Source organism: Lissotriton vulgaris, chromosome 11 (assembly GCF_964263255.1).
Source record: "Lissotriton vulgaris chromosome 11, aLisVul1.2, whole genome shotgun sequence".
Classification (NCBI taxonomy): domain Eukaryota; kingdom Metazoa; phylum Chordata; class Amphibia; order Caudata; family Salamandridae; genus Lissotriton; species Lissotriton vulgaris.
The window spans coordinates 25,220,661-25,247,189 of NC_141699.1; the positions used below are offsets into that span (position 1 = coordinate 25,220,661).

The following is a 26,529-nucleotide window of genomic DNA, read 5'->3' on the forward strand; positions in this document are numbered from 1 at the left end:
GGACAACTTCTGCATCTCGAAGGAGACAGCCCAGGCCCTGGAGTGGTGCCAGGTCGACACTAGCATATCTTGCGGCAGAACATTCTCCCTATCCTTACCAGGCTCTCAGTAATGACAGATGCATAGTCTCTGGGTTGCAGTGGTCACCTAGGAGACGTGGAGACCAAGGGTCTCTGGCCCCCAGTGGGATCAGAGTTTCACATCAGGACCTTTGGAGCTTTAGGTCATCCTTATGGTGATGTAGGCATTTCTCCTGCCCATCAGTGTGAGGGCTGGTGCATATCCTGATAAACGACATGACCGCCAAGTAGGGCTGCATGGGTTTTGGACCTTGTGCCAGGAGTCACTACACCTTTGGAAATGGCTTAACTATCAGGAGATCTCCCTGGTGGGTCTGTCATCTGGCAGGACTGCTCAGCGCCAAGGCAGATGAGCGCAGCAGGTTTTATATTAAAGACCACGAATGGGATTTTTACACCAGAGTGGAAACAAAATGTTTGACCAGTGGGACGTTCCTTGGCTGGATCTGTTCGCCACCTGCAAGTCTGCTTCCTGTAACAATTACTGCACGCTAGAGTTCCAGCCAAGGCGCTACATTTCATCTGCAGTGAGGTGCAGAACTCCTGTACACCTTTCCACTGCTACCTCTCCTGCCTCGATTCTACTGAAGATCACATTAAGCTGGACCCAAGTCATGGTGATAGATCCAGATCAAGCCAGGCAAGTGGGGTATCCTGATCTCTGGTCTAAGCATCAGGGCCAGGTCCTGTATCCGATCTCCTCAACCCACACTTCCATGCGTGGAGATTGAGCGGCCCCCAACAGCAGTTTACACTTATCTACTGAAGTGTTAGATGTCTTTCAGCTAAATCTTTCTTTGAGTGAAATTTGTGACCTGGTGTGGGTATCATCAGTTTCATCCACAACAGGCCAAGTTATCGGGCATTTTGCTTTTTAGGTCTCGGCTAGCCGCGCGGAAGCGCGTCTCCGCCGAGATCTTTTGTTAGCGAGTGTGCTTCCCAGGAGACAGTTCCGGCCGCGCGCATCCTTGGAGCCGATTTGAAACGGGAACGCGCGCTGTGGCCAGGCGCTGTCTCCTGGGAAGCTCAAGCACCACACACGCATGCGCATACACACACACAAGCGCCCATGCACGCACGCACGCACATACATACATACAGAGACACCCCCCCTGACACATACACACACTCGCGCACACACACAAGTGCACCGAGGCCCCCCTTCCCTCCCTCCCTCCCTCCCCCGCCGTCACCGTCGCACACATACATACATACACACACGAGCATACACGCACACACACAAGTGCACCAAGCCCCCCCAGCCTTTTGGAACTTACCTGGCCAATGTCGGGGACTCTGCTCTCAGCACGCGGCGCCCAATCTCCTGCTGGCGCGGCCCCGGGGCTCCACACCGCTCAGAGGAGCCCCGGGCGCGAGACGCATTTGACTCCGCCTGCCTCCTCTTCCGGTCTGGACGTGGCCCCGCCCCCGTCACAGGCGACCGTGCCTGACTTCCGGGGCGGCCGCGGCGGGATTCCGGGGGCATTTAGGATGCTCTCTCAGCTTGCACTGGGCACACTCCTTAGTTACTGCAGTCAAAATAATGCTCATGAGTCACGTCTTTGGTAACCCCTCTCTCCCTTCGAGTAATTCTCCAGCAGCGATTTCTGCACCCGAGGCCATCGCCTGTGACTGCCTCTCCATCTCCTGACACCCCATCCATCTCTGCTCTCCCCTCGTGCACCCTTCTAATTCTCAGGTCTGCTTCTTTTGAAATCATCCTTTATTGTAGCTAAAACTGAACATACACCGCCAGCTGCTCTTGCATCTATGGTGCATACTTTTAATTTATCCTGCTGTATTTATGTATTCGGAGACTCTCCTTGCTGCATGACGCTCTCTAGCGCCCCTTCCCGGTGGTCGTTCGTGGCAAGAATGTTAAATAACTAAATACAAGTAAATACATAATGCTTCTAACGTGCACTTATTGTCATGTCGCAGAATTATACCCAACATCAGCCTTGTTCACGCTGTGGGTGGCTGGTCACAGTCAGGTTTAGCGAGGCGTGGTGAACATCAACTGTTCGAGGTTCAGGCCGGTGGTGCACGGGTAGCTTGGGGACAAGCGTGCACCGGAAGCCGAGGGTGACGTGCACCTCAGATAGTGTGGCTCGGTGATGGACATGCTGCTGACTTAGGTTCAGGCCGGTGGTGCACGAGCAGCTAGGGGACAGGCGTGCACCGGAAACCGCGGGTGAGGTCACGTGCACCTTCCGCAGGCGTGGCGCGTTGAAGGAATCTGCTGACTTTAGCGCTGCGCGAGGACGCCAGGCCAGCTTTGGCGAAGTGAGTGCAGAGTAGTGAGTAGTGAGTGCAGAGTAGTGAGTAGTGAGTGCAGAGTAGTGAGTGCAGAGTAGTGAGTAGTGAGTGCAGAGTAGTGAGTGCAGAGTAGTGAGTGCAGAGTAGTGAGTGCAGAGTAGTGAGTGCAGAGTAGTGAGTGCAGGGTAGTGAGTGCAGGGTAGTGAGTGCAGGGTAGTGAGTGCAGGGTAGTGAGTGCAGGGTAGTGAGTGCAGGGTAGTGAGTGCAGGGTAGTGAGTGCAGGGTAGTGAGTAGTGAGTGCAGAGTAGTGAGTAGTGAGTGCAGAGTAGTGAGTAGTGAGTGCAGAGTAGTGAGTAGTGAGTGCAGAGTAGTGAGTGCAGAGTAGTGAGTAGTGAGTGCAGAGTAGTGAGTAGTGAGTGCAGAGTAGTGAGTAGTGAGTGCAGAGTAGTGAGTGCAGAGTAGTGAGTGCAGAGTAGTGAGTGCAGAGTAGTGAGTGCAGAGTAGTGAGTGCAGAGTAGTGAGTGCAGAGTAGTGAGTGCAGAGTAGTGAGTAGTGAGTGCAGAGTAGTGAGTAGTGAGTGCAGAGTAGTGAGTGCAGAGTAGTGAGTAGTGAGTGCAGAGTAGTGAGTGCAGAGTAGTGAGTAGTGAGTGCAGAGTAGTGAGTAGTGAGTGCAGAGTAGTGAGTAGTGAGTGCAGAGTAGTGAGTGCAGAGTAGTGAGTAGTGAGTGCAGAGTAGTGAGTGCAGAGTAGTGAGTAGTGAGTGCAGAGTAGTGAGTAGTGAGTGCAGAGTAGTGAGTAGTGAGTGCAGAGTAGTGAGTGCAGAGTAGTGAGTGCAGGGTAGTGAGTGCAGGGTAGTGAGTGCAGGGTAGTGAGTGCAGGGTAGTGAGTGCAGGGTAGTGAGTGCAGGGTAGTGAGTGCAGGGTAGTGAGTGCAGGGTAGTGAGTGCAGGGTAGTGAGTGCAGGGTAGTGAGTAGTGAGTGCAGAGTAGTGAGTAGTGAGTGCAGAGTAGTGAGTAGTGAGTAGTGAGTGGTGAGTAGTGAGTGCAGAGTAGTGAGTGCAGAGTAGTGAGTAGTGAGTGCAGAGTAGTGAGTAGTGAGTGCAGAGTAGTGAGTAGTGAGTGCAGAGTAGTGAGTAGTGAGTGCAGAGTAGTGAGTGCAGAGTAGTGAGTGCAGAGTAGTGAGTGCAGAGTAGTGAGTGCAGAGTAGTGAGTGCAGAGTAGTGAGTGCAGAGTAGTGAGTAGTGAGTGCAGAGTAGTGAGTAGTGAGTGCAGAGTAGTGAGTAGTGAGTGCAGAGTAGTGAGTGCAGAGTAGTGAGTGCAGAGTAGTGAGTAGTGAGTGCAGAGTAGTGAGTAGTGAGTGCAGAGTAGTGAGTAGTGAGTGCAGAGTAGTGAGTAGTGAGTGCAGAGTAGTGAGTAGTGAGTGCAGAGTAGTGAGTAGTGAGTGCAGAGTAGTGAGTAGTGAGTGCAGAGTAGTGAGTGCAGAGTAGTGAGTAGTCAGTAGTGAGTGCAGAGTAGTGAGTAGTCAGTAGTGAGTGCAGAGTAGTGAGTAGTCAGTAGTGAGTGCAGAGTAGTGAGTAGTCAGTAGTGAGTGCAGAGTAGTGAGTAGTAAGTAGTGAGTGCAGAGTAGTGAGTAGTAAGTAGTGAGTGCAGAGTAGTGAGTAGTGAGTGCAGAGTAGTGAGTAGTGAGTGCAGAGTAGTGAGTAGTGAGTGCAGAGTAGTGAGTGCAGAGTAGTGAGTGCAGAGTAGTGAGTAGTGAGTGCAGAGTAGTGAGTAGTGAGTGCAGAGTAGTGAGTGCAGAGTAGTGAGTAGTGAGTGCAGAGTAGTGAGTGCAGAGTAGTGAGTAGTGAGTAGTGAGTGCAGAGTAGTGAGTAGTGAGTGCAGAGTAGTGCGTGCAGGGTAGTGAGTGCAGGGTAGTGAGTGCAGGGTAGTGAGTGCAGGGTAGTGAGTGCAGGGTAGTGAGTGCAGGGTAGTGAGTGCAGGGTAGTGAGTGCAGGGTAGTGAGTGCAGGGTAGTGAGTGCAGGGTAGTGAGTAGTGAGTGCAGAGTAGTGAGTGCAGAGTAGTGAGTGCAGAGTAGTGAGTGCAGAGTAGTGAGTGCAGAGTAGTGAGTGCAGGGTAGTGAGTGCAGGGTAGTGAGTGCAGGGTAGTGAGTGCAGGGTAGTGAGTGCAGGGTAGTGAGTGCAGGGTAGTGAGTGCAGGGTAGTGAGTGCAGGGTAGTGAGTGCAGGGTAGTGAGTGCAGGGTAGTGAGTAGTGAGTGCAGAGTAGTGAGTAGTGAGTGCAGAGTAGTGAGTAGTGAGTGCAGAGTAGTGAGTAGTGAGTGCAGAGTAGTGAGTAGTGAGTGCAGAGTAGTGAGTAGTGAGTGCAGAGTAGTGAGTAGTGTGCAGAGTAGTGAGTAGTGAGTGCAGAGTAGTGAGTGCAGAGTAGTGAGTGCAGAGTAGTGAGTGCAGGGTAGTGAGTGCAGGGTAGTGAGTGCAGGGTAGTGAGTGCAGGGTAGTGAGTGCAGGGTAGTGAGTGCAGGGTAGTGAGTGCAGGGTAGTGAGTGCAGGGTAGTGAGTGCAGGGTAGTGAGTGCAGGGTAGTGAGTAGTGAGTGCAGAGTAGTGAGTGCAGAGTAGTGAGTGCAGGGTAGTGAGTGCAGGGTAGTGAGTGCAGGGTAGTGAGTGCAGGGTAGTGAGTGCAGGGTAGTGAGTGCAGGGTAGTGAGTGCAGGGTAGTGAGTGCAGAGTAGTGAGGAGTGAGTGCTGAGTGCAGAGTAGTGAGTGCAGAGTAGTGAGTAGTGAGTGCAGAGTAGTGAGTAGTGAGTGCAGAGTAGTGAGTAGTGAGTGCAGAGTAGTGAGTGCAGAGTAGTGAGTGCAGAGTAGTGAGTAGTGAGTAGTGAGTGCAGAGTAGTGAGTAGTGAGTGCAGAGTAGTGAGTAGTGAGTGCAGAGTAGTGAGTAGTGAGTGCAGAGTAGTGAGTGCAGAGTAGTGAGTAGTGAGTGCAGAGTAGTGAGTGCAGAGTAGTGAGTAGTGAGTGCAGAGTAGTGAGTAGTGAGTGCAGAGTAGTGAGTAGTGAGTGCAGAGTAGTGAGTGCAGAGTAGTGAGTAGTGAGTGCAGAGTAGTGAGTAGTGAGTGCAGAGTAGTGAGTAGTGAGTGCAGAGTAGTGAGTGCAGAGTAGTGAGTGCAGGGTAGTGAGTGCAGGGTAGTGAGTGCAGGGTAGTGAGTGCAGGGTAGTGAGTGCAGGGTAGTGAGTGCAGGGTAGTGAGTGCAGGGTAGTGAGTGCAGGGTAGTGAGTGCAGGGTAGTGAGTGCAGAGTAGTGAGGAGTGAGTGCTGAGTGCAGAGTAGTGAGTGCAGAGTAGTGAGTAGTGAGTGCAGAGTAGTGAGTAGTGAGTGCAGAGTAGTGAGTAGTGAGTGCAGAGTAGTGAGTAGTGAGTGCAGAGTAGTGAGTGCAGAGTAGTGAGTAGTGAGTAGTGAGTGCAGAGTAGTGAGTAGTGAGTGCAGAGTAGTGAGTAGTGAGTGCAGAGTAGTGAGTAGTGAGTGCAGAGTAGTGAGTGCAGAGTAGTGAGTAGTGAGTGCAGAGTAGTGAGTGCAGAGTAGTGAGTAGTGAGTGCAGAGTAGTGAGTGCAGAGTAGTGAGTAGTGAGTGCAGAGTAGTGAGTAGTGAGTGCAGAGTAGTGAGTAGTGAGTGCAGAGTAGTGAGTGCAGAGTAGTGAGTAGTGAGTGCAGAGTAGTGAGTAGTGAGTGCAGAGTAGTGAGTAGTGAGTGCAGAGTAGTGAGTAGTGAGTGCAGAGTAGTGAGTAGTGAGTGCAGAGTAGTGAGTAGTGAGTGCAGAGTAGTGAGTAGTGTGCAGAGTAGTGAGTAGTGAGTGCAGAGTAGTGAGTGCAGAGTAGTGAGTGCAGAGTAGTGAGTGCAGGGTAGTGAGTGCAGGGTAGTGAGTGCAGGGTAGTGAGTGCAGGGTAGTGAGTGCAGGGTAGTGAGTGCAGGGTAGTGAGTGCAGGGTAGTGAGTGCAGGGTAGTGAGTGCAGGGTAGTGAGTAGTGAGTGCAGAGTAGTGAGTGCAGAGTAGTGAGTGCAGGGTAGTGAGTGCAGGGTAGTGAGTGCAGGGTAGTGAGTGCAGGGTAGTGAGTGCAGGGTAGTGAGTGCAGGGTAGTGAGTGCAGGGTAGTGAGTGCAGAGTAGTGAGGAGTGAGTGCTGAGTGCAGAGTAGTGAGTGCAGAGTAGTGAGTAGTGAGTGCAGAGTAGTGAGTAGTGAGTGCAGAGTAGTGAGTAGTGAGTGCAGAGTAGTGAGTGCAGAGTAGTGAGTGCAGAGTAGTGAGTAGTGAGTAGTGAGTGCAGAGTAGTGAGTAGTGAGTGCAGAGTAGTGAGTAGTGAGTGCAGAGTAGTGAGTAGTGAGTGCAGAGTAGTGAGTGCAGAGTAGTGAGTAGTGAGTGCAGAGTAGTGAGTGCAGAGTAGTGAGTAGTGAGTGCAGAGTAGTGAGTAGTGAGTGCAGAGTAGTGAGTAGTGAGTGCAGAGTAGTGAGTGCAGAGTAGTGAGTAGTGAGTGCAGAGTAGTGAGTAGTGAGTGCAGAGTAGTGAGTGCAGAGTAGTGAGTAGTGAGTGCAGAGTAGTGAGTGCAGAGTAGTGAGTAGTGAGTGCAGAGTAGTGAGTAGTGAGTGCAGAGTAGTGAGTGCAGAGTAGTGAGTAGTGAGTGCAGAGTAGTGAGTAGTGAGTGCAGAGTAGTGAGTAGTGAGTGCAGAGTAGTGAGTAGTGAGTGCAGAGTAGTGAGTAGTGAGTAGTGAGTAGTGAGTGCAGAGTAGTGAGTAGTGAGTGCAGAGTAGTGAGTAGTGAGTGCAGAGTAGTGAGTGCAGAGTAGTGAGTAGTGAGTAGTGAGTGCAGAGTAGTGAGTAGTGAGTGCAGAGTAGTGAGTAGTGAGTGCAGAGTAGTGAGTGCAGAGTAGTGAGTAGTGAGTGCAGAGTAGTGAGTAGTGAGTGCAGAGTAGTGAGTGCAGAGTAGTGAGTAGTGAGTGCAGAGTAGTGAGTAGTGAGTGCAGAGTAGTGAGTAGTGAGTGCAGAGTAGTGAGTGGTGAGTAGTGAGTAGTGAGTGCAGAGTAGTGAGTAGTGAGTGCAGGGTAGTGAGTAGTGACTGCAGGGTAGTGAGTGCAGGGTAGTGAGTGCAGGGTAGTGAGTGCAGGGTAGTGAGTGCAGGGTAGTGAGTGCAGGGTAGTGAGTGCGTGAGTGCTGAGTGCAGAGTAGTGAGTAGTGAGTGCAGAGTAGTGAGTAGTGAGTGCAGAGTAGTGAGTAGTGAGTAGTGAGTGCAGAGTAGTGAGTGCAGAGTAGTGAGTGCAGAGTAGTGAGTGCAGAGTAGTGAGTGCAGAGTAGTGAGTAGTGAGTGCAGAGTAGTGAGTGCAGAGTAGTGAGTAGTGAGTGCAGAGTAGTGAGTGCAGAGTAGTGAGTGCAGAGTAGTGAGTAGTGAGTGCAGAGTAGTGAGTAGTGAGTGCAGAGTAGTGAGTAGTGAGTGCAGAGTAGTGAGTGCAGAGTAGTGAGTGCAGAGTAGTGAGTGCAGAGTAGTGAGTGCAGAGTAGTGAGTGCAGAGTAGTGAGTGCAGAGTAGTGAGTGCAGAGTAGTGAGTGCAGAGTAGTGAGTGCAGAGTAGTGAGTGCAGAGTAGTGAGTGCAGAGTAGTGAGTGCAGAGTAGTGAGTGCAGAGTAGTGAGTGCAGAGTAGTGAGTGCAGAGTAGTGAGTGCAGAGTAGTGAGTGCAGAGTAGTGAGTGCAGAGTAGTGAGTGCAGAGTAGTGAGTGCAGAGTAGTGAGTGCAGAGTAGTGAGTGCAGAGTAGTGAGTGCAGAGTAGTGAGTGCAGAGTAGTGAGTGCAGAGTAGTGAGTGCAGAGTAGTGAGTGCAGAGTAGTGAGTGCAGAGTAGTGAGTGCAGAGTAGTGAGTGCAGAGTAGTGAGTGCAGAGTAGTGAGTGCAGAGTAGTGAGTGCAGAGTAGTGAGTGCAGAGTAGTGAGTGCAGAGTAGTGAGTGCAGAGTAGTGAGTGCAGAGTAGTGAGTGCAGAGTAGTGAGTGCAGAGTAGTGAGTGCAGAGTAGTGAGTGCAGAGTAGTGAGTGCAGAGTAGTGAGTGCAGAGTAGTGAGTGCAGAGTAGTGAGTGCAGAGTAGTGAGTGCAGAGTAGTGAGTGCAGAGTAGTGAGTGCAGAGTAGTGAGTGCAGAGTAGTGAGTGCAGAGTAGTGAGTGCAGAGTAGTGAGTGCAGAGTAGTGAGTGCAGAGTAGTGAGTGCAGAGTAGTGAGTGCAGAGTAGTGAGTGCAGAGTAGTGAGTGCAGAGTAGTGAGTGCAGAGTAGTGAGTGCAGAGTAGTGAGTGCAGAGTAGTGAGTGCAGAGAGAGTGTGCAGAGAGAGTGTGCAGAGTAGTGAGTGCAGAGTAGTGAGTGCAGAGTAGTGAGTGCAGAGTAGTGAGTGCAGAGAGAGTGTGCAGAGAGAGTGTGCAGAGAGAGTGTGCAGAGAGAGTGAGTGCAGAGAGAGTGTGCAGAGCAGTGAGTGCAGAGAGAGTGTGCAGAGAGAGTGTGCAGAGAGAGTGTGCAGAGTAGTGAGTGCAGAGTAGTGAGTGCAGAGTAGTGAGTGCAGAGTAGTGAGTGCAGAGTAGTGAGTGCAGAGTAGTGAGTGCAGAGTAGTGAGTGCAGAGTAGTGAGTGCAGAGAGAGTGTGCAGAGAGAGTGTGCAGAGAGAGTGTGCAGAGAGAGTGTGCAGAGAGAGTGTGCAGAGAGAGTGAGTGCAGAGAGAGTGTGCAGAGCAGTGAGTGCAGACTGTGTGCAGAGCAGTGAGTGCAGACTGTGTGCAGAGCAGTGAGTGCAGAGTGAGTGTGCAGAGCAGTGAGTGCAGAGTGAGTGTGCAGAGCATTGTGTGCTGTTGAGTGCAGAGTGCTGTGTATTGGCAATGTTAATGACAATGCCATTTAGTTTTGATTTAAAGAAAAAAAAATGTCATGAGCAATGCCAATAGCTCTACCTTTAATGATGCCGAGACCATTGCATTGCAAATGCTTGTTATTTTTGGCCCCCAGTGCTTTGCGGTTGGCATAATTAAAGGTTCTATGTTGGCTCTCTGAATTTTTTTGAAACCTTTTTATTTGCTTTTGAAGACATACCATACATTGCAGTCATGTATGCATACCATGTGTTATACGCAGCTGTACAGTATGCGCACTGTTCCATACAATTCCAGACTACACCTTGTCGTATTGCAGGGCACAATATAGGGATGACATAAACAGCCAAGACCAATTGACAGGACAGTAGAGTAGTATACAGACCCACATATAGTGACGTATTACTATGTGCTTGTAACAGTCACGTTTGGTGTCCACCATGTGTCTATTATCCCTATAGGGGGGGGGGGGGGGCTCAGTTGAGTGCTGAGGTCATCGGAAGAGCCAGGTCTTGAGGTTCTCCTGTATTCAATCTTTCATAGATTCACATGCTTGTATCTTCCCCGTCGTCATGGTGGGAGTCTCCCGGTAAATAATAACCATAGCAGTAGAAGAAAAAACTGCCTGGAAACCATAGAATAGTGAAACCATAGGTAACCTCTCCTCCTCATTATGTGTCCCAAACTACAGCCAATCAGCTGCCAGCACCAGCCTACACCATTCCCAGCAGAGCCACCATACCTCAGATTTCCAACTGCCTTTGTGTGAGGAGTCTCCCTGAGCTTAGCCCAGTTTTTCTCTCTTCATTGAACTTTTGACCTTCACAGTTGGAAGTCCAGTACTGTTTTGTCAGGATTATTACATTCAAAATGTCTGAAGGCTCCACATAGAGACTTTTCAGAGCTTGCAGGTCCTGTGGCAAGGCCAGATTATTTTCTGAGGACCCACACAAGGAATGCTTGAACTGCTTGTACCCTAAGCCTATCCCTAAGGACTGCAAATATTGCCGGACCTTCTCTGCCAAAACCCTTAAGGATAGAGAAGCTTGCCTCCTATTATGGCTTCAAAAGAGAAATTCAACAGACTCTGAGTCTGAGAGGGAAGCCAAGGGACACACTTCTAAGAAACAGAAAAGAGGGTCCTCTGAGGAAAAAGGAGATGTGAAGAAACAAAAAGCAGGAAAAAACAAGGAAGGTGAACCTTCTTCTTCTCTCCCTCCAACTCCTCTCAAGCCTTCCTCAGAAAAGAAGGCTCCGTCGTCGCTTCAGTCGACGAAATCTGCTGAAATTCCAGTCAGATCTCGGATGAGGCCGTCGAAGACGACCATCTCGTCGACGACTAAGACAGCTTCGTCGACATTGACGAGAACTCCGTCGATGGTGAGTACCAGACCCTCGTTGATGGCAAGATCTTCGTTGACGACCATCCCGTCGACGATGCAGCTGATGGTTCCGTCGACGGCCCCGTCGACGACGAGAAAACCGTCGACGATGCCTGCATCTCCAACGATGATGACTTCAACCTACATCTCCATAAAAAGGATTGCTCCGTCGACTGGTTCGTCGGCGAGCAAAAAAGGAGAGTTTTCCACGCCGAAGATTTCACCTCTACTTCCCTCTACCATACTGGATTGCCAGGAATCTGAGGAGGAAGGTCCCTATGGCGTTGCCTATAGTCCTTCGCAGCTTCATATTAAAAGCCAGGACTCGGATGAGGAAGACTTTCAAGAGGTCCAGGAGCATTTGTCTTTCAAAGATCGCCCGTTCAGACGCCAAAACAGATATGAGTCTTTTCATCAGGCTTACCACTGAGGACGAAGAGAAAGTGGATACATCTGTTCCGGAAGAAGCTATGCCAGTACCCGTATCTTTGATATCAGACTTAAGACACATGATTGACAGCTATTACCGTCGCTTTCCGGAAGATAATGCTACAGCCTCTTCCACTGCCTCTGCTACAGTCTCTCAACCTGTAAAAGAAACACCCCTGGTTCAGCCACCTCCTCCACCTCAATGGTCGGATGTCCAAAAGGTTATTACAATTCGGGATGATTTGAATGATTCCGATCATGACGATCAAGAGGAGGAAGGAGAAATTCCTCAAGATGATGTGGTTGGGGATGAATGGGACCAATATATTGTTCCAACTTCCCCGGTGTCACCATTGCCTCAAGCAAGCTCTCCACCAGAGGACATAGCCAGCTTTCACGATCTGATCGGAAAAGCGGCTAAGAGATTCCAACTTACTATGCCAGTTAAGGAAAGCAGATGTTTTCTTTACGACTTCAAAAAGTCTTCTAGGAAGTCTGTAAGAGCCATTCCAATTATTCAACATGTCTGGGATGAAAGACTCAAGCCGATGAAGAATCCAGCTTCAGTTCCAGCATCTACACCCAAGCTGGATAAGAAGTATCGTGCTACAGAAACGGCTGAATGTATGACATTGTTCTACATTCTGTCCAACTGTGTTTTTTGCAATTTTCACCCCGAGTGTGCTGGGTATACTCAGACGTGAGTCCCAGGCTCTCCACACCACTGGAGTCAAGCTATCCAGGCTGAATGAAGGCTGATAGCCAGAAACCGGTCCTTGGATGCTTGATTCCGGTCTGGGAAAGACATGGCTTGGTAGTTCGGACTGGACTGTTCCCATGGGGCACAGGGTCAGAGCTGATTTGCATATAGCCAGTGTCTAACCCAGGGTGGTGTGGAGTGCAAAAAAACGATGGATTTAGGCCCAGATCCTTGTACTGGGGTGAATGTATGACATTGTTCTACATTCTGTCCATCAACTGTGTTTTTTACAGAAACGGCTCCAGCATGTCTTATTGGTCATCCTCGACCGGAGTCGGTTGTGACTCAAGCAGCGCAGAAGCGCTCCAAGAACCCAATGGCAACATGCTTTGCACCCCCTGATAAGGAGGGCAAGAAAATAGACGGCATAGGTAAACGCTTTGCAGTCATGGCAGCAGCTATAATCAAAGCGTCTAACGCGATGCACTTCTGAGCCGGTTTAATAGACAGATGTGGTCTGACATCGCACTACTACTGTATCATCTTCCGGATGACAAGAAAGAGGAGGCGAATTCCATTCTGCAGGATGGAGCCAGTGCAGCGTCGGAGTCCATAGACATAGCAATGAACATAGCGTCTATTGCTTATCGCCAGATGGGTGGGGCGGTAGCCCTACGGAGGCAAGGATGGCTCAAGGCCACATCCTTTAGACCTGAGGTCCAGTCTAAAATCTTGGACATGCCATTTGATGGCGAAAGCCTTTTCGGTAAGCATATTGATGAGGCGCTGCAGGGGATTAAAGCAGACACTGACACTGCTAGAACCTTGGGATCATTGCAGCAAGGCCGTTATCAGTCATTTCGTGGCAGAGGATCAAGAGGACATTTTCAACAGCGTTCCTCTTACCAATCTAATAGGTACCAACCGTACAATCAGCAGGGATACCGTCAGTACTCCTCCAACCAGCAGTATCTGTCCTCGAATACTTTTTTCCAACAACAAGGAAGGAGAAAATCTGCTGCCAGAGGAAAACAAGACTAGTCGCAGATAGTGATGTTCTTCAGGCGCCTACAACACCATTTCAGATCAACCAGTTCCACTACCTCCCTCAGTTTCTTCCGCATTCGCAGTCCATAACATCGGACTGAAGGGTATTAGACATCATTACACAGGGTCACACCCTGGAATTCTCACAAAAACCTCCAAATCGTCCCCCTCTCTGCAGAGGTCAACAACATCTAGCAGCTCTCAAAGCAGCTCTCAAAGCAGAGATCTTATCACTCATACTGAAAGGAGCGATAGAGGAAGTCCCATCAGACCAGCAGGGAACATGCTTTTATTCACATTTCTTCCTAATAAGGAAAAAGCATTCTTCAAAATGGAGGTAGGTACTGGACCTCAGAGAGCTGAACAAATACATAAAGAAAATTTCATTCCGCATGCTGTCCTTACAGGAAGTTCTTCTACTGCTTCGCAAGGGAGACTACATGGTCTCTCTAGACCTGTTGGATGCATACTTCCACATTCCGATCCACAAAAAAAACACAAAAAGTATCTTCGAGTCATGGTGGTGGGGCGCCATTACCAATTCAAGGTGTTGCCTTTCGGTCTGAAGTCTGCCCCCAGAGTATTTACAAAAATCATGGCTCCAATAGCGGCACATCTAAGGCAGCAAGGTCTCCAAATTTTCCCTTATTTGGACGACTTGTTGATAAAAGGACCATCGTACTAAGCAACACAAAGATCTTTATGGATTTGCATGGATCTTTTTCAAAGATTAGGCCTTTGGATAAACAGAGAAGTAATTTCTTCTTCCAACACGTTCCCTACAATTCCTAGGAGCAATCTTAAAAACTCAGGGAGTAAAAGCGTACCCATCAGAGGAACGAGTAACAAAAATCATGAATCTGACTGCATCTCTGACATCAAAAAAGTTCACTTCCATACGGATATTCAAGTCATTACTGGGAATAATGTCCTCCTGTATCCCATTGATTCCCAACTGCCGTTGGCAGATGAGACCAATGGGTTCAAGCTCTGAGTTCCTTCGACGACAAGCTGGTCTTAACCTGTCAGATGAAACTAGCAATGTCATGGTGGGGTATCGGGAGCAACCTGACAAAGGGCCTGTTATTCGAACCACAATCGCCAAGTTATATCATGACATCAGACGCTTCATTACGAGGTTGGGGAGCACATCTGCAGGACCTAGAGATTCAAGGCCTTTGGTCTTCCCAAGAGGCAAAACTTCACATCAATCTCTTGGAATTGAAAGCTGTTTCCCTGGCCTTCAGGTCTTTCTTCCCAGAATCCAAGTGTTAGACGGACCGGGAGGGTCGGCCGAGGTTACGGGGAGAGGTCTCCAGGGAGAGCCGTCTCCAACGACTGTACAGATAAGTAACTTCCCCCCCACAGACGGACACCACACAAGGTTGAAGGTTAACGAGACTTTATATGCAATTCTTAGGTTACGATGATGGATACAAGGAGGTCTGGACTCAGGGGTCCCCTCGGTTCTAGTCTCTGGTTTAGGAAAGGGGTAGCGGGACAGTCTTAGTTACCAATGAGTACAAAATAGCTCTCAATCCTCGAGCTCGGCGTTCTAGATGATCGGGCCGTGGAGGAGCCAAGCAGGTCCCGAGATGGATGAAGGAAGGACGACGGTCCGCGGCGGAGCCTGCAGGTCCCGGTGGAAGATGACGGTTACAACGGTCCGCGGCCACGCCAGCAGATCCCGACGACGATGAAGGATGAAGGTTACGACGACTGTGGCAGCGCCAACAGGCAGGACGATGGTGCACAGGACAGAGCTATGGCAGCGCCAGTAGTCCGTCCAGGATGAGTTCCTCTTTACGTCTCTCGACTCCAAGATACAACTGCCTTCCTGCTCTGGAGCTGCCCCAGTTATAGGGCTGGTGTGCTTTGATGTCCGGACCCTCGCACTTGGAGGTCGGGAGGTCCGGGATGGGGGAGTCCAGACACCCAGCAGGGGGGTGGAGCCAGCGCCCGGGGAGGCGATGGGCGAGCGGCACTTGGTGGGGGAGAGCCATCGGCACCTCTTTCTCCCATTGACTTGCCAAGTAGTCCGCTCACCTCCTGGGTGGATGGTGGTGCCGGGATGTCTGAGGCCGGGCCAGGCCCAGGGTTGAGGTCGATCGGGGGCCAGGCGGCCTCGTGGTGGAGTGTCCAAGATGGCGCCCCAGGATGGGCGCGTGGGCCGGCAGTGGATCGGACCCACGAGGTCGACATGCTCGAGGGCAGGGGTCCCTGAGGGGACGGAGGACGTGCAATGGTGGTGTGTGGTACTTGCGTGACCGGGCTCGGGCCTGGTTGGGCCGGGGGAGAGCGGCCCTTCATGTGGCCTGTCCAACATGCGTCCCCCCCAGCTGAAGGCGGGGAGAGTTACCCATCCTCTTGGGGACTCTCCTCGTCGAGGCGGAAGAACCGGGACAGGCCATCCGCGTTGGCGTGATCTGGCCCAGGCCGGTGTTCAACTGTGAAGTCCATACCTTGTAGGGAGATGGACCAGCGTAGTAACTTTGGGTTTTCCCCCCGCATCTGCATCAGCCACTGCAGGGGTCGGTGGTCGGTCTGCACCCGAAAGTGGGTGCCGAAAAGGTAGGGCCGGAGTTTCTTGAGGGCCCATACCACAGCGAAGGCCTCCCTCTCTATGGTGCTCCAGCGTTGCTCCCGTGGTAGGAGTCTCCGGCTGATGAAGGCCACCGGTTGATCAAGGCCTTCGGTGTTCACTTGAGACAGGACTGCCCCAATGCCCTGGTCGGAGGCGTCCGTCTGGACGACGAACTCCTGGCTGTAGTCTGGGGCCTGGAGCACAGGGGCGGAACACATGGCGGCCTTTAATTGTTCAAATGCAGTTTGACACTCTGGGGTCCAGGTGACTTTCTTGGGTTGGTTCTTTGACGTGAGTTCTGTGAGGGGCCCCACTATGGTACCATAGTCTTTTACGAACCTTCGGTAGTAGCCCGTGAGGCCCAGGAAGGCTCGTACCTCGGTTTGGGTGATGGGGGGCTGCCAGGCCTGGATGGCGGCAATTTTCAGCTGTAGCGGGGCCACTAGGCCGCTTCCCACCTGGTGTCCGAGGTAGGTTACAGACCCTTGCCCAATTTGACACTTGCTGGCCTTGATCGTGAGGCCAGCTCGCTGAAGGGCTTGCAGCACTGCTCGGAGGTGGTGGAGGTGCTCGGTCCAATGGTGGCTGTATACAGCGATGTCGTGTAGGTAGGCGGCGCTGAATCCTTCGAGCCCCGCTAGGACCTGATTGACGAGCCGTTGGAATGTTGCTGGGGCATTCTTCATGCCGAAGGGCATGACCGTGAAATGGTAATGGCCATCGGGGGTGGAGAAGGCAGAACGTTCTTGCGCCCGGGGTGTGAGGCCGATCTGCCAATAGCCTGCTGTCAGGTCGAAGATGCTGAGGTAGCGGGCAGCTCCCATTCGGTCGACTAGTTCATCTGCCCGGGGGATGGGGTGCGCGTCTGTTCTGGTGACCGCATTCAAGCCCCGGTAGTCGACGCAGAACCGGAGTTCTGGTGTGGTGCCGGGGGCAGCTGCTTTGGGGACCAGTACGACAGGGCTGGCCCAGGGACTGTCTGAGGGCTCGATGACCCCGATCGTGAGCATCTTGGCTATTTCTTCCTGGATGCAGGCCCGTACCCGGTCTGGCACGCGGTAGGCTCGGTGGCGGATAGGGGGGCTGTCCCCGGTATCCACATCGTGCACACACCAGGAAGTGACACCCGGGGTGAGGGAGAACAGGCTGGCGAACTGTGATAGGAGGGCTTGACACTCCTGGCGTTGTTCTCTGGTGAGGGCCTCTGAGAGCCGGACCCCATCCACGGAGCCGTCTTGCTCTTGAGTCCGTAGGAGGTCAGGGAGAGGCTCGGAGTCTTCTTCAACCCCAGTGTCTGTGGCCATCAGGAGGCTGAGCTCTGTTCGCACAAAGTGGGGCTTTAGTCTGTTAGCGTGGAGGACCCGGAGAGGGTTCCGGGAGGATTCCATGTCGATGAGATAAGTGGCAGGACCCTTGCGCTCTATTACTTTGAAGGGCCCCGTCCATTTGTCTTGCAGGGCGCATGGCTCAGTGGGGGACATCACCCATACCTGTTGGCCAGGTTCGAATTCAATGGATGAGGCGTTCTGGTCATACCATTTTTTCATGTCCTCTTGACTGGCCTCTAGGTTGGCCTTCGCTAGTTCTCTGAACCGCCGGGTCTGGTTGCGGAGGGTGAGGAGGTACCGGAAGACATCTGGAGGGTTCTTTAGCGGAGGCATCTCCCAGCCTTCTTTGACGAGACTGAGCGGCCCTCGCACTGGGTGTCCATATAGCAGTTCAAATGGGCTGAAGCCCAGGGATTTCTGGGGGACTTCTCGATACGCGAAGAGGAGGCACGGCAGCAGCACATCCCACTGGCGACGGAGGGGCTCTTCCAACCCCCCGATCATTCCCTTTAGCGTGCGGTTGAACCGCTCAACGAGTCCGTTCCCTTGAGGGTGATAGGGGGTTGTGAATCTGTAGGTGACCCCGCACTGTTGCCAGAGGGACTTCATATATTTGGAAATAAAGTTCGTGCCTCTGTCGCTGACGACTTCTCGGGGGAAGCCCACACGGGAGAAGATCCCCATCAGGGCCCGGCCGACCACCGGGGCTGTCACAGTTCGCAGAGGAACAGCCTCAGGGTAGCGGGTGGCGTGGTCCACTAGCACCAGGATGAATCGATGGCCTTGTTTTGTGCGTGGGTCCAAGGGCCCCACAATGTCTATTCCGACTCTCTCAAACGGGGTAGTGACCACGGGAAAAGGTTGCAGGGGAGCCTTTAGTTTGCGGCCGCTCTTCCCACTGGCTTGGCACGTGGGGCAAGATCGGCAATGCTGGTGCACATCGTTTCTCATTTTGGGCCAGAAGAAGTGGGTCACTAGGCGACTGTAGGTTTTATCTTGTCCCAGATGTCCTGCCAGGGGGACATCGTGGGCCAGGTTTAACAGGAAGTCTCTGAAACGGAGGGGTACCACTAGTACTCGGTTGCTCCCCAGCTCGGCGATTCTTTGCTCGCTGTACAGCAGATCATTGTCCCAGTAGACCCAATGAGTTCCGGGGGTATCCCCTGCGCTTTGGGCGAGCGCTTGCTGGCGGAGTCCCTCGAGGGAGGGACAGGTCTTCTGTTCTTTGCGAAATTGTTCTTGCGTGGGCCCCCCTTCTTGAGGCCACTGGTCGAGGTTAGCGAGGTCGGTAGATTGAGCTGGTTCGGCGGGAATGTTACGGTCGGTGTTTTCGGCCGGGGCGACCGGAGGCGGTGGCGCCGGCCATTCGGGTTCTTCTGGCTGGTGGTTGGCACGGGCGGCCATGGAACGGGTGGTGACGCACGCCCAGTCTGGGACGCCCAACATCCCCAGGTGTTCCTTTCGCTCCACGGCGGCCCACGGAGAGCTTTCCAGGTCATTGCCCAGGAGGCAGTCTACGGGGGCATCGTCTCGGACCGTCACTTTCAACATGCCGGAGACCCCCCCCCATTCGAAGGGGACGCAGGCCATCCGACACAGGCTCTCCGAGTTATCGGCTGATCGTACAGGGCAGAGAATGTTCGGTAGATACTGTTCTGGGGCCACCAGGTGACAGCGGACGGCTGTTACACTGGCCCCGGTGTCACGAAGGGCTTCGGCCTGGTGTCCATTGATGCTCACCCATTGGCTGTACTTCCGGGTGTTAGCGGGTAGGGGGACCCGCGGGACCATGTCTTTCCCCCCTAAGCAGGCTAGAGTCATGGCGGCTGGCTCCCACTCTTGATGCTCTTGTTCGTACTCTTCCTGTTCCTCGGAGATCTGTTCTTCCCCTAGGGCTGCAGCGGCCACTTGGCGGGGTCTTGGGCTCTGGTACTGCGGGCAGTTTGGGTCGTTCGCATAGTGGCCGACTCGTTGACATCGGTGACACGTGACATTGGCTCTGTACCCCGGTCGCGCTGGGGTGCTGCCCCGGTTGGCCGGGGGGGTGGTGTTGGTAGCGGGGGCGACCGGGGCGTTGTCTCTTCCTCGCCCTTGGCCCCCTCCTCCTCCTCTGGGTCGGTGCTGACCATTGTTGTTCCGGTTCTGTTCGTAGGACCCATTCCGGCCCACTCTGGTGATCTCCCACCGGTCAGCTTCGGCTGCGAGCTGCCGGGGATCCGTTAACTTGCTGTCGAGGAGGTGTTGGCGGAGTTCAATGAAGCAATTGTTCGACAGATGCTCCCATACCATCAGGTTAAATAGTTGCTCGTAGGTCGTGACGTTGCTTCCTCGGATCCAGCCCTCGAAGGCTCGGCTAAAGTATGTTACATAGTCCACCCAAGTTGTACCCGGGATGCGGGTGCAGTCTCGGAACCTCTGACGGTACATCTCGGGTGTGAGACCATAGCGGGTGAGGAGGGCCGCTTTCATATGGTCGTAGGAGGTCATCTGGTGGTCCGGGAGCTGTAGTAGGGTGTCGCGGCCCTCATTGAGGAATCTTCCCCAGAGACCGGCTCCCCAGTCGCTTCTATCGATCCGGTGTGCAGTCATAGCGATTTCATAGGCTTTAAACCATTGCTGGATGTCGTCCTCTCTGAAGTATTCTCGGACAACATCCTTGGGGATGTGTACCTTTTTGTCTGTGGCCCCTGGGGTGGGGGGTCGCTCGGGCACCCCTGCTTCTTTATTCTGCTTGCGTAGGTTGATCTCGGCTAGGTTTCGTTCGTGTTCGTACGCTAGTTTTTTTTCCTCGAGCTCCCTTTGTCTCTGTTTCTCCTCTCTTTCTTCTCGGAGACGCAGGTGCTCTAAGTTGATTTTTTGTTCGGCCAACTTAAGTTCAACGTCCATTTTAAGTCGGGCCATTTCTAGTTCGTGTAGTCGGGTCCTTTCTCTTTCCTGGATCTCGTCTTGCGAGAGACCCGTTCTTTGCTCTTCCGGGGCCGTGGTCGTTTTTTCTACGGTGCTTTGATCAGGGGTTCCGGCAGCCCCGGTTTCTGCCCAAGATTCTAGGGCATGCTTAAAATCGTCCTTGGTACTCAGTCCGGTGGTAGCGATACCCAGTTCGATGCAGAATTGTTTAAGTTCACGATGGTTGTACTCCCCCAATTTCTCCATTTGGAATTTCTCGGTTGATCCGCTCTCTTTCGTGGTCATTGTGACTCCGTCGTGGGGTGAGCTACTCTCTGTACGTTTATGCGGTGATTCGGATCGCGCCGCTGGCCACCAATGTTAGACGGACCGGGAGGGTCGGCCGAGGTTACGGGGAGAGGTCTCCAGGGAGAGCCGTCTCCAACGACTGTACAGATAAGTAACTTCCCCCCCACAGACGGACACCACACAAGGTTGAAGGTTAACGAGACTTTATATGCAATTCTTAGGTTACGATGATGGATACAAGGAGGTCTGGACTCAGGGGTCCCCTCGGTTCTAGTCTCTGGTTTAGGAAAGGGGTAGCGGGACAGTCTTAGTTACCAATGAGTACAAAATAGCTCTCAATCCTCGAGCTCGGCGTTCTAGATGATCGGGCCGTGGAGGAGCCAAGCAGGTCCCGAGATGGATGAAGGAAGGACGACGGTCCGCGGCGGAGCCTGCAGGTCCCGGTGGAAGATGACGGTTACAACGGTCCGCGGCCACGCCAGCAGATCCCAACGACGATGAAGGATGAAGGTTACAACGACTGTGGCAGCGCCAACAGGCAGGACGATGGTGCACAGGACAGAGCTATGGCAGCGCCAGTAGTCCGTCCAGGATGAGTTCCTCTTTACGTCTCTCGACTCCAAGATACAACTGCCTTCCTGCTCTGGAGCTGCCCCAGTTATAGGGCTGGTGTGCTTTGATGTCCGGACCCTCGCACTTGGAGGTCGGGAGGTCCGGGATGGGGGAGTCCAGACACCCAGCAGGGGGGTGGAGCCAGCGCCCGGGGAGGCGATGGGCGAGCGGCACTTGGTGGGGGAGAGCCATCGGCACCTCTTTCTCCCATTGACCTGCCAAGTAGTCCGCTCACCTCCTGGGTGGATGGTGGTGCCGGGATGTCTGAGGCCGGGCCAGGCCCAGGGTTGAGGTCGATCGGGGGCCAGGCGGCCTCGTGGTGGAGTGTCCAAGATGGCGCCCCAGGATGGGCGCGTGGGCCGGCAGTGGATCGGACCCACGAGGTCGACATGCTCGAGGGCAGGGGTCCCTGAGGGGACGGAGGACGTGCAATGGTGGTGTGTGGTACTTGCGTGACCGGGCTCGGGCCTGGTTGGGCCGGGGGAGAGCGGCCCTTCATGTGGCCTGTCCAACACCAAGGTTCATCGGTCTTAGTGCGGACGGACAGCACTACAACAATGTTTTATCTTCGCAAGCAGGGTGGCACAAGATCAAAGCCCCTATCGACACAGGCACAAAAAATCTGGACTTGGCTTCTGCGTCACAAAATATCTCTGCAAGTGGAACATGTTCCAGGGATAGAAAACACAAAAGCGGATCTGTTAAGCAGGTCTTCCGGCATTTGCCACGAGTGGGAACTATGTCAAGTCCAACTGAATCGGATTTTCAACTTGTGGGGCAAGCCAAGTTTGGACCTGTTCCCAACTCAGAGCAACAAAAAGTGCAAGCATTATGCCAGCAGGTTCCCTCAGCAGGGTTCGAGAGGGAATGCTCTTTATCTCCGATTGACAGGGATGTTTGCTTATGCCTACCCTCCCTTTATCCTAATTCCGAGAATATTAAGAAAGATTAGATCGGAACCTTGCCAAATAATTCTAATAGCCCCAACCTGGCCGAGGCAGTTTTGGTATACAGAACTTCTCCAAGGATACAGTTCCCAATAATCAGGGATTTGATTTCCATGAACAGAGGCCAAGTACTTAATCCACAATTGACCTCTCTAAAATTGTCGGCTTGGAACCTTTTGAGCACGAATTCCAGTCATTAGATATCCCTCCGGAATGTCGTGAAATATTGAAAAGTTCCGCAGCGCTGTCTACCGACAAGACATATACTGCGAAATGGAAACGTTTCTGTAATTGGTGCCTTGCTCATACAGTGCATCCCTTCTCGTCTTCACCTGAGCACATTCTTCCTTATTTGCTGCATTTAGCCAGATCAGGACTTTCGCATTCTTCTATTAAAGTCCATCTAGCAGCAATATCCAGATACCGAAGATCTCCAGGTCGCCCATCTCTGTGGTCATCTCTGTGGTCCCAAAGATTAATCAAGGAATTTTTAAAAGGGTTATTCAGAAGGTTTCCTCCAGTTAAGCGTCCTCCACCTCCATGGCAGCTTAACACAGTCTTGTCACAACTCATGGAAGCTCAGTTTGAGCCAATCCACAAATCGGAATTTCAATTCCGGTCATGGAAAGTAGCATTACTCCTGGCACTCACATCAGCCAGGAGAGTCGGCGAAATCCAAGCCTTTTCAATACAGGATCCCTTCATACAATTCAGGCCAGATAAGGTGATGCTAAGAACTAATCCGAAATTTGTTCTTAAAATACCCTCTTGCTTTCATCTAAATGAACCGGTGATCCTTCCTACATACTTCAAAAATCCTTCTACAGCGGCTGAAAAGGCTCTTCATACTTTGGACATTGGCAGATGTCTAAAGTTCTACATTGAAAAGACAAAATCCTTTCGCAAATCGAACCAATTGTTTGTTGCGTACTCAGGGCCCAGAAAAGGCCTGGCCCTTTCAAGATCCTCCATCTCTAGATGGATTGCATCCGCCATCGTCTTCTGTCAAGAGAAAGCAGGAAGACCTCTCGACAGGAAAGTCTGTGCTCACGATACACGGAAGATGGCAACGTCTTCTGCATTGTTCTCAGGAGTACCCCTTCCAGACATATGCAGATCAGCAACCTGGTCGAATGTTCATACATTCACCAAACATTACTGTCTGGACACAGAATGGAAAGCAGATGCAGCAGTGGGACAAGCAGTTCTGCGACATCTTTTTAAATAAGGTACATGTTTATCAATTTCTACTGTTTTTCTATAATGGTGTTTGATGCACAAATGACTTTAATGACAAAGGTCGCTTGTTTGCACCTTTTTTGATTCTTAAGGAGTTCTTTTTCTAAAAGGAGTTTATGGCACACAGCCCCGAGAAAAAAGGGGGTCTAGCCTAGAATCGCTCTGACAACAAGGACTGCTATCTACTCTGATACAAGCATGTGAATCTATGAAAGATTGAATACTGGAGAAAGAACTAGTTACTTACCTGTACACTATGGTTCTCCAGTATTATCTTTCATAGATTCACATGCGCCCGCCCACCTCCCCGTTTCTGCTAGGTAGACCGCCTTTTATCTCTGGTTTCCTGCATAGCTCAATCTTGGGCTGTTGGAAATCTGAGGTGTGATGGCTCTGCTGGGAATGGTGTAGGCTGGTGCTGGCAGCTGATTGGCTGTAGTTTGGGCCACATAATGAGGAGGAGAGGTTACCTATGGTTTCACTACTCTATGGTTTCCAGGCAGTTTTTTCTTCTACTGCTATGGTTATTATTTACCGGTAGACTCCCACCATGATGAAGGGGAAGATACAAGCATGTGAATCTATGAAAGATAATACTGGAGAACAATAGTGTACAGGTAAGTAACTAGTTCTTTCTTCCTGAACTGGGGCAATGTGGGAGATTGGTGGAGGGGGAAGGTGTTCCAGGCTTTGGCTGCGAGGTAGGAGACGGACTTACCTCCCATTCTGGTCTTGTTGATACATGGGACGGTGGCCAGAGAGCTGGGCTGATCAGAGGTGTCTTTTGGGAGCATTGAAGGAGAGGTGGCTATTCTGGTATGAGGGTCCGGTGTTGTGAAGGGGCTAGTATGCATGGCTGAGTAGTTTAAAGGTTATTCTACTTTTGACTGGAAGCCAGTGGAGATCGCAGAGGTGTTGGGTGATGTGACTGCGACAGGGATGTCATGGATCAGTCTGGCTGCGGTGTTCTGGACAGTCTGGAGTTTGCGAAGGAGTTTTTTTTTTGGTTCCAGCGTAGAGTGTTGCTGTATTCCAGTCTTGCTGATGTGAGCGTTTGTGACAATTTTTCTGGATTCTGATGTGATCCATCTGAACGTCTTTAGAAGCATGCGGAGGGTGTTGAAGCAGGTCGATGATATGGCGTTGATCTGGCGGTTCATTGTGAGCGATCTCTACTATGATGCCGAGGTTTCATGAGTGGTCCGTCTGGTTTGGGGGATTTTCAGGGGTGGAAGGCCGCTAGGATTCGTTCCATGCAGAGGGGGTGGAGCCAATGATGAGGACTTCTGTCTTTTCTGAGTTTAGTTTCAGGCAGTTGCTGTTCATCCAGGTGGCGGTGGCTTTAATCCTTCCCTGTTTGGTGATATTGGGCTCATTGGTGAGGGAGAGGATCAGCATGGTGTTGTCGGCGTAAGAGATGATGTTGAGCCTGTGGTTCCTGACGATTGTTGTGAGGTGCATGTAGATGTTGAAGATGGTGGGGCTGAGTGAGGAGCCCTGGGGTACTCCACAGTTGGTCTCTGTTGGTCTGAGAGGCAGGGAGGGAGTCTGGCCCACTGAGTTCTGCCCGTGAAGAAAGAGCGTATCTAGTTGAGGACCTTGCCATGGATGCTGGCGTCGTGGAGTCTGGTGGCTAGGGAGCAGTGTGAGACTGTCTCAAATGCAGCCAAGAGGTCAAGGAGAATGAGGGCTGCCGCTTTGCCCTGGTCGAGGAGTTATCTGATGTTGTTGGTGGCGGCGAGTAGGGCGGTCTCAATGTGCTGGTTGATTCGGAATCAGGATTGAGAGATGTCCAGGATGTTAGCTTCGATGAAGTTTGCTAGCTGGGTGTCGATGCCTTTTCGATGACCTTGGCTGTGAATTGAAGCGGGGAGATGGGCCTGAAGCTCTTGAGGTCCGTCGGGTCCATGGAGGGTTTCTTTAGGAGAGGATTGACTTTGGTGTGTTTCCTGTTGTATGGGAAGGTGTCCGGCTCAAAAGAGGAGTGGATCGTCCAACGTAGTTCAGTGTGATGGCAGAGGCGGGAAGATGTGGTGTGGACAGGGGTCTGAGGGTGCTCTGGAGTAGGTACTTTCCATGGTCTTCAATGTGTTTTCTGTCATGAGCGGGATCCAATTGAGCAGGGTCTGTTTGGGGGCGTCGCATGAGGGTGAGCTGGAGCGGTGGCGTGGTCTTGGTTGTCAAAGATGTCGTAGGTCATCTTAATCTGAATCCCCAGGCCCTGCCCCTCTCCCTCCCAGTCTCTTTTGCCTCCTTGTTGTCTTTCGCTTTGCAGCTCTGCAGGGCCTGGGCTGTAGTAGGGGGTGTTTGTTGCAGCCTGGGAGGCTTGGCTGCCGCAGAAGCATCGCACCCCCTGCATTAGGGTCATATCTGTGCACTCCGTGCTTCTCCAAGGCACTCTGTCAGAGTCAATATCATGGGGGCTTCATTCCCGGCTGCAAGAGATGCCTGCGGTCTGGGCACTGGATACAAAGTCCCAAAGGTCGCCCCACCAGAGGGAGGGCCAGTGTTACAGGTGAGTGACTTTGTATGGCTTGTCCTGTTTCACAGTCTGCTTCTCTGCAGTGTGTCTGCGCATCCACCTGTGCGCTTTTGTCGACTAAAAGCATCGCTAGCGTCTCTGCGCAGCTGTAACCCTCTCCTCTCTCAACAGAAAAAGTGGATCATCCTCCTGCTGGTCCTCGTGGCGCTCGGCCTCCTCGCCTTAATTATCGGTCTGTCGGTCGGCATTAAATGACACGCAGCCCGCCGCTTCTAGGCGCTTCACCCCTGCCGCTGCGGCAGTAAGTAGCTAACTTCATGTGCTTGGGGCTGCCGCAAGGGACGCCGGGTACTGCCACGGATGGGAAATGCTGCCGTAGAGCCATAGGAAGCAGTTTTGGTGGGATCAGCAGTACAGCCCTAAGGTGCATGGAATGGATAATCATTTGTTGGGTTTTTACTTCTCTCTAACCTGGCCTGCATTTCCTATTCCTTCCAGTAGGCGGCGTCCCTGGCTGCGGCATAACTGCATCTTTCATGTGTTTTTGCTTGCTACTGTAACTGTTGTTTGTTTTTTTGCTCAGATAATGTACTGTTGACGTGAATTTACACTTTTCTCCCAAGAACGATTCTGTTCCGAATATGTGTGTAAGATGAGGGAAGGGGGAGGGGGAGGGGGAGAGGGAAGTTTGACGAATATGTGAGAGAATGGCGGGTGAGATTGAAAAGACCACCTGTTAATTTGATAATATTTTTGCCTTCAGTGAATTCTTTAAACTGGGGAAGGTTGCCATCTAGTGGCCAGATCTCGTTAATTGTGCTCGATTAAGCCTGAAAACCTGGCTTGACCACAATATCCAATGTAAGATTAAGGCGGAAACTGACATTTCTCCAGTGAAGAACCCCTCCTTTAGGCCTTCTTCAGGACAGTTCACCCCAAAACCGAAACACCCCACTATTAGATGACGGTGCCAGCACAGCTCACCCTGGACCAGTGGCTCCCAAACTTTAGAACGAGACTTTCGCAAGCCCACACACCTTTAATGTTCATCTTCAGTTTTGCTTTCCGGACTGCTGGATACATACAGTTTACAGGTATTTGCATTCTGTTGTGTTGCAAAAAAACGACATCCCAAAATTGTCACATAATTCACTTCTAAAACTCAACACTTTGAAGCTAGGGAAATAGAAGTAAACACCAGTCATGTTAAAAGAATAATCAGCAGCTTTTCAGAAAACACAGCTGGACTTCTGCCTCTGTCGTGAAGCACCGCAAATGTGGCAAGATATACACATGCGATCTGATAGAGACGTCTAGCCGCAGATTCCTTAACTTACAATATGCCCCTGCGTCAGAATGGCCCGGAAAACTTAGCGCAGCAG

At 51.9% G+C, this 26,529-nt stretch overlaps 1 protein-coding gene across 2 annotated transcripts in view; it reads left to right on the top strand.

Moving 5' to 3' along the window:
* The window catches only part of STX2 (syntaxin 2), a 336,184-nt gene that overhangs the window by 272,090 nt on the left and 37,565 nt on the right, over positions 1-26,529 (top strand). Inside the window, exon 10 of one of the 2 annotated variants that reach the window (XM_086942665.1) lies at positions 25,319-25,448. The exons of the other annotated variant lie outside the window; for it this stretch is intronic. Within the exon in view, the coding sequence (XP_086798791.1) occupies positions 25,319-25,402 (84 nt within the window). The 3' untranslated portion in view covers positions 25,403-25,448. The remainder of the gene's footprint in view (positions 1-25,318; positions 25,449-26,529) is intronic. 2 annotated transcript variants of the gene reach the window in all.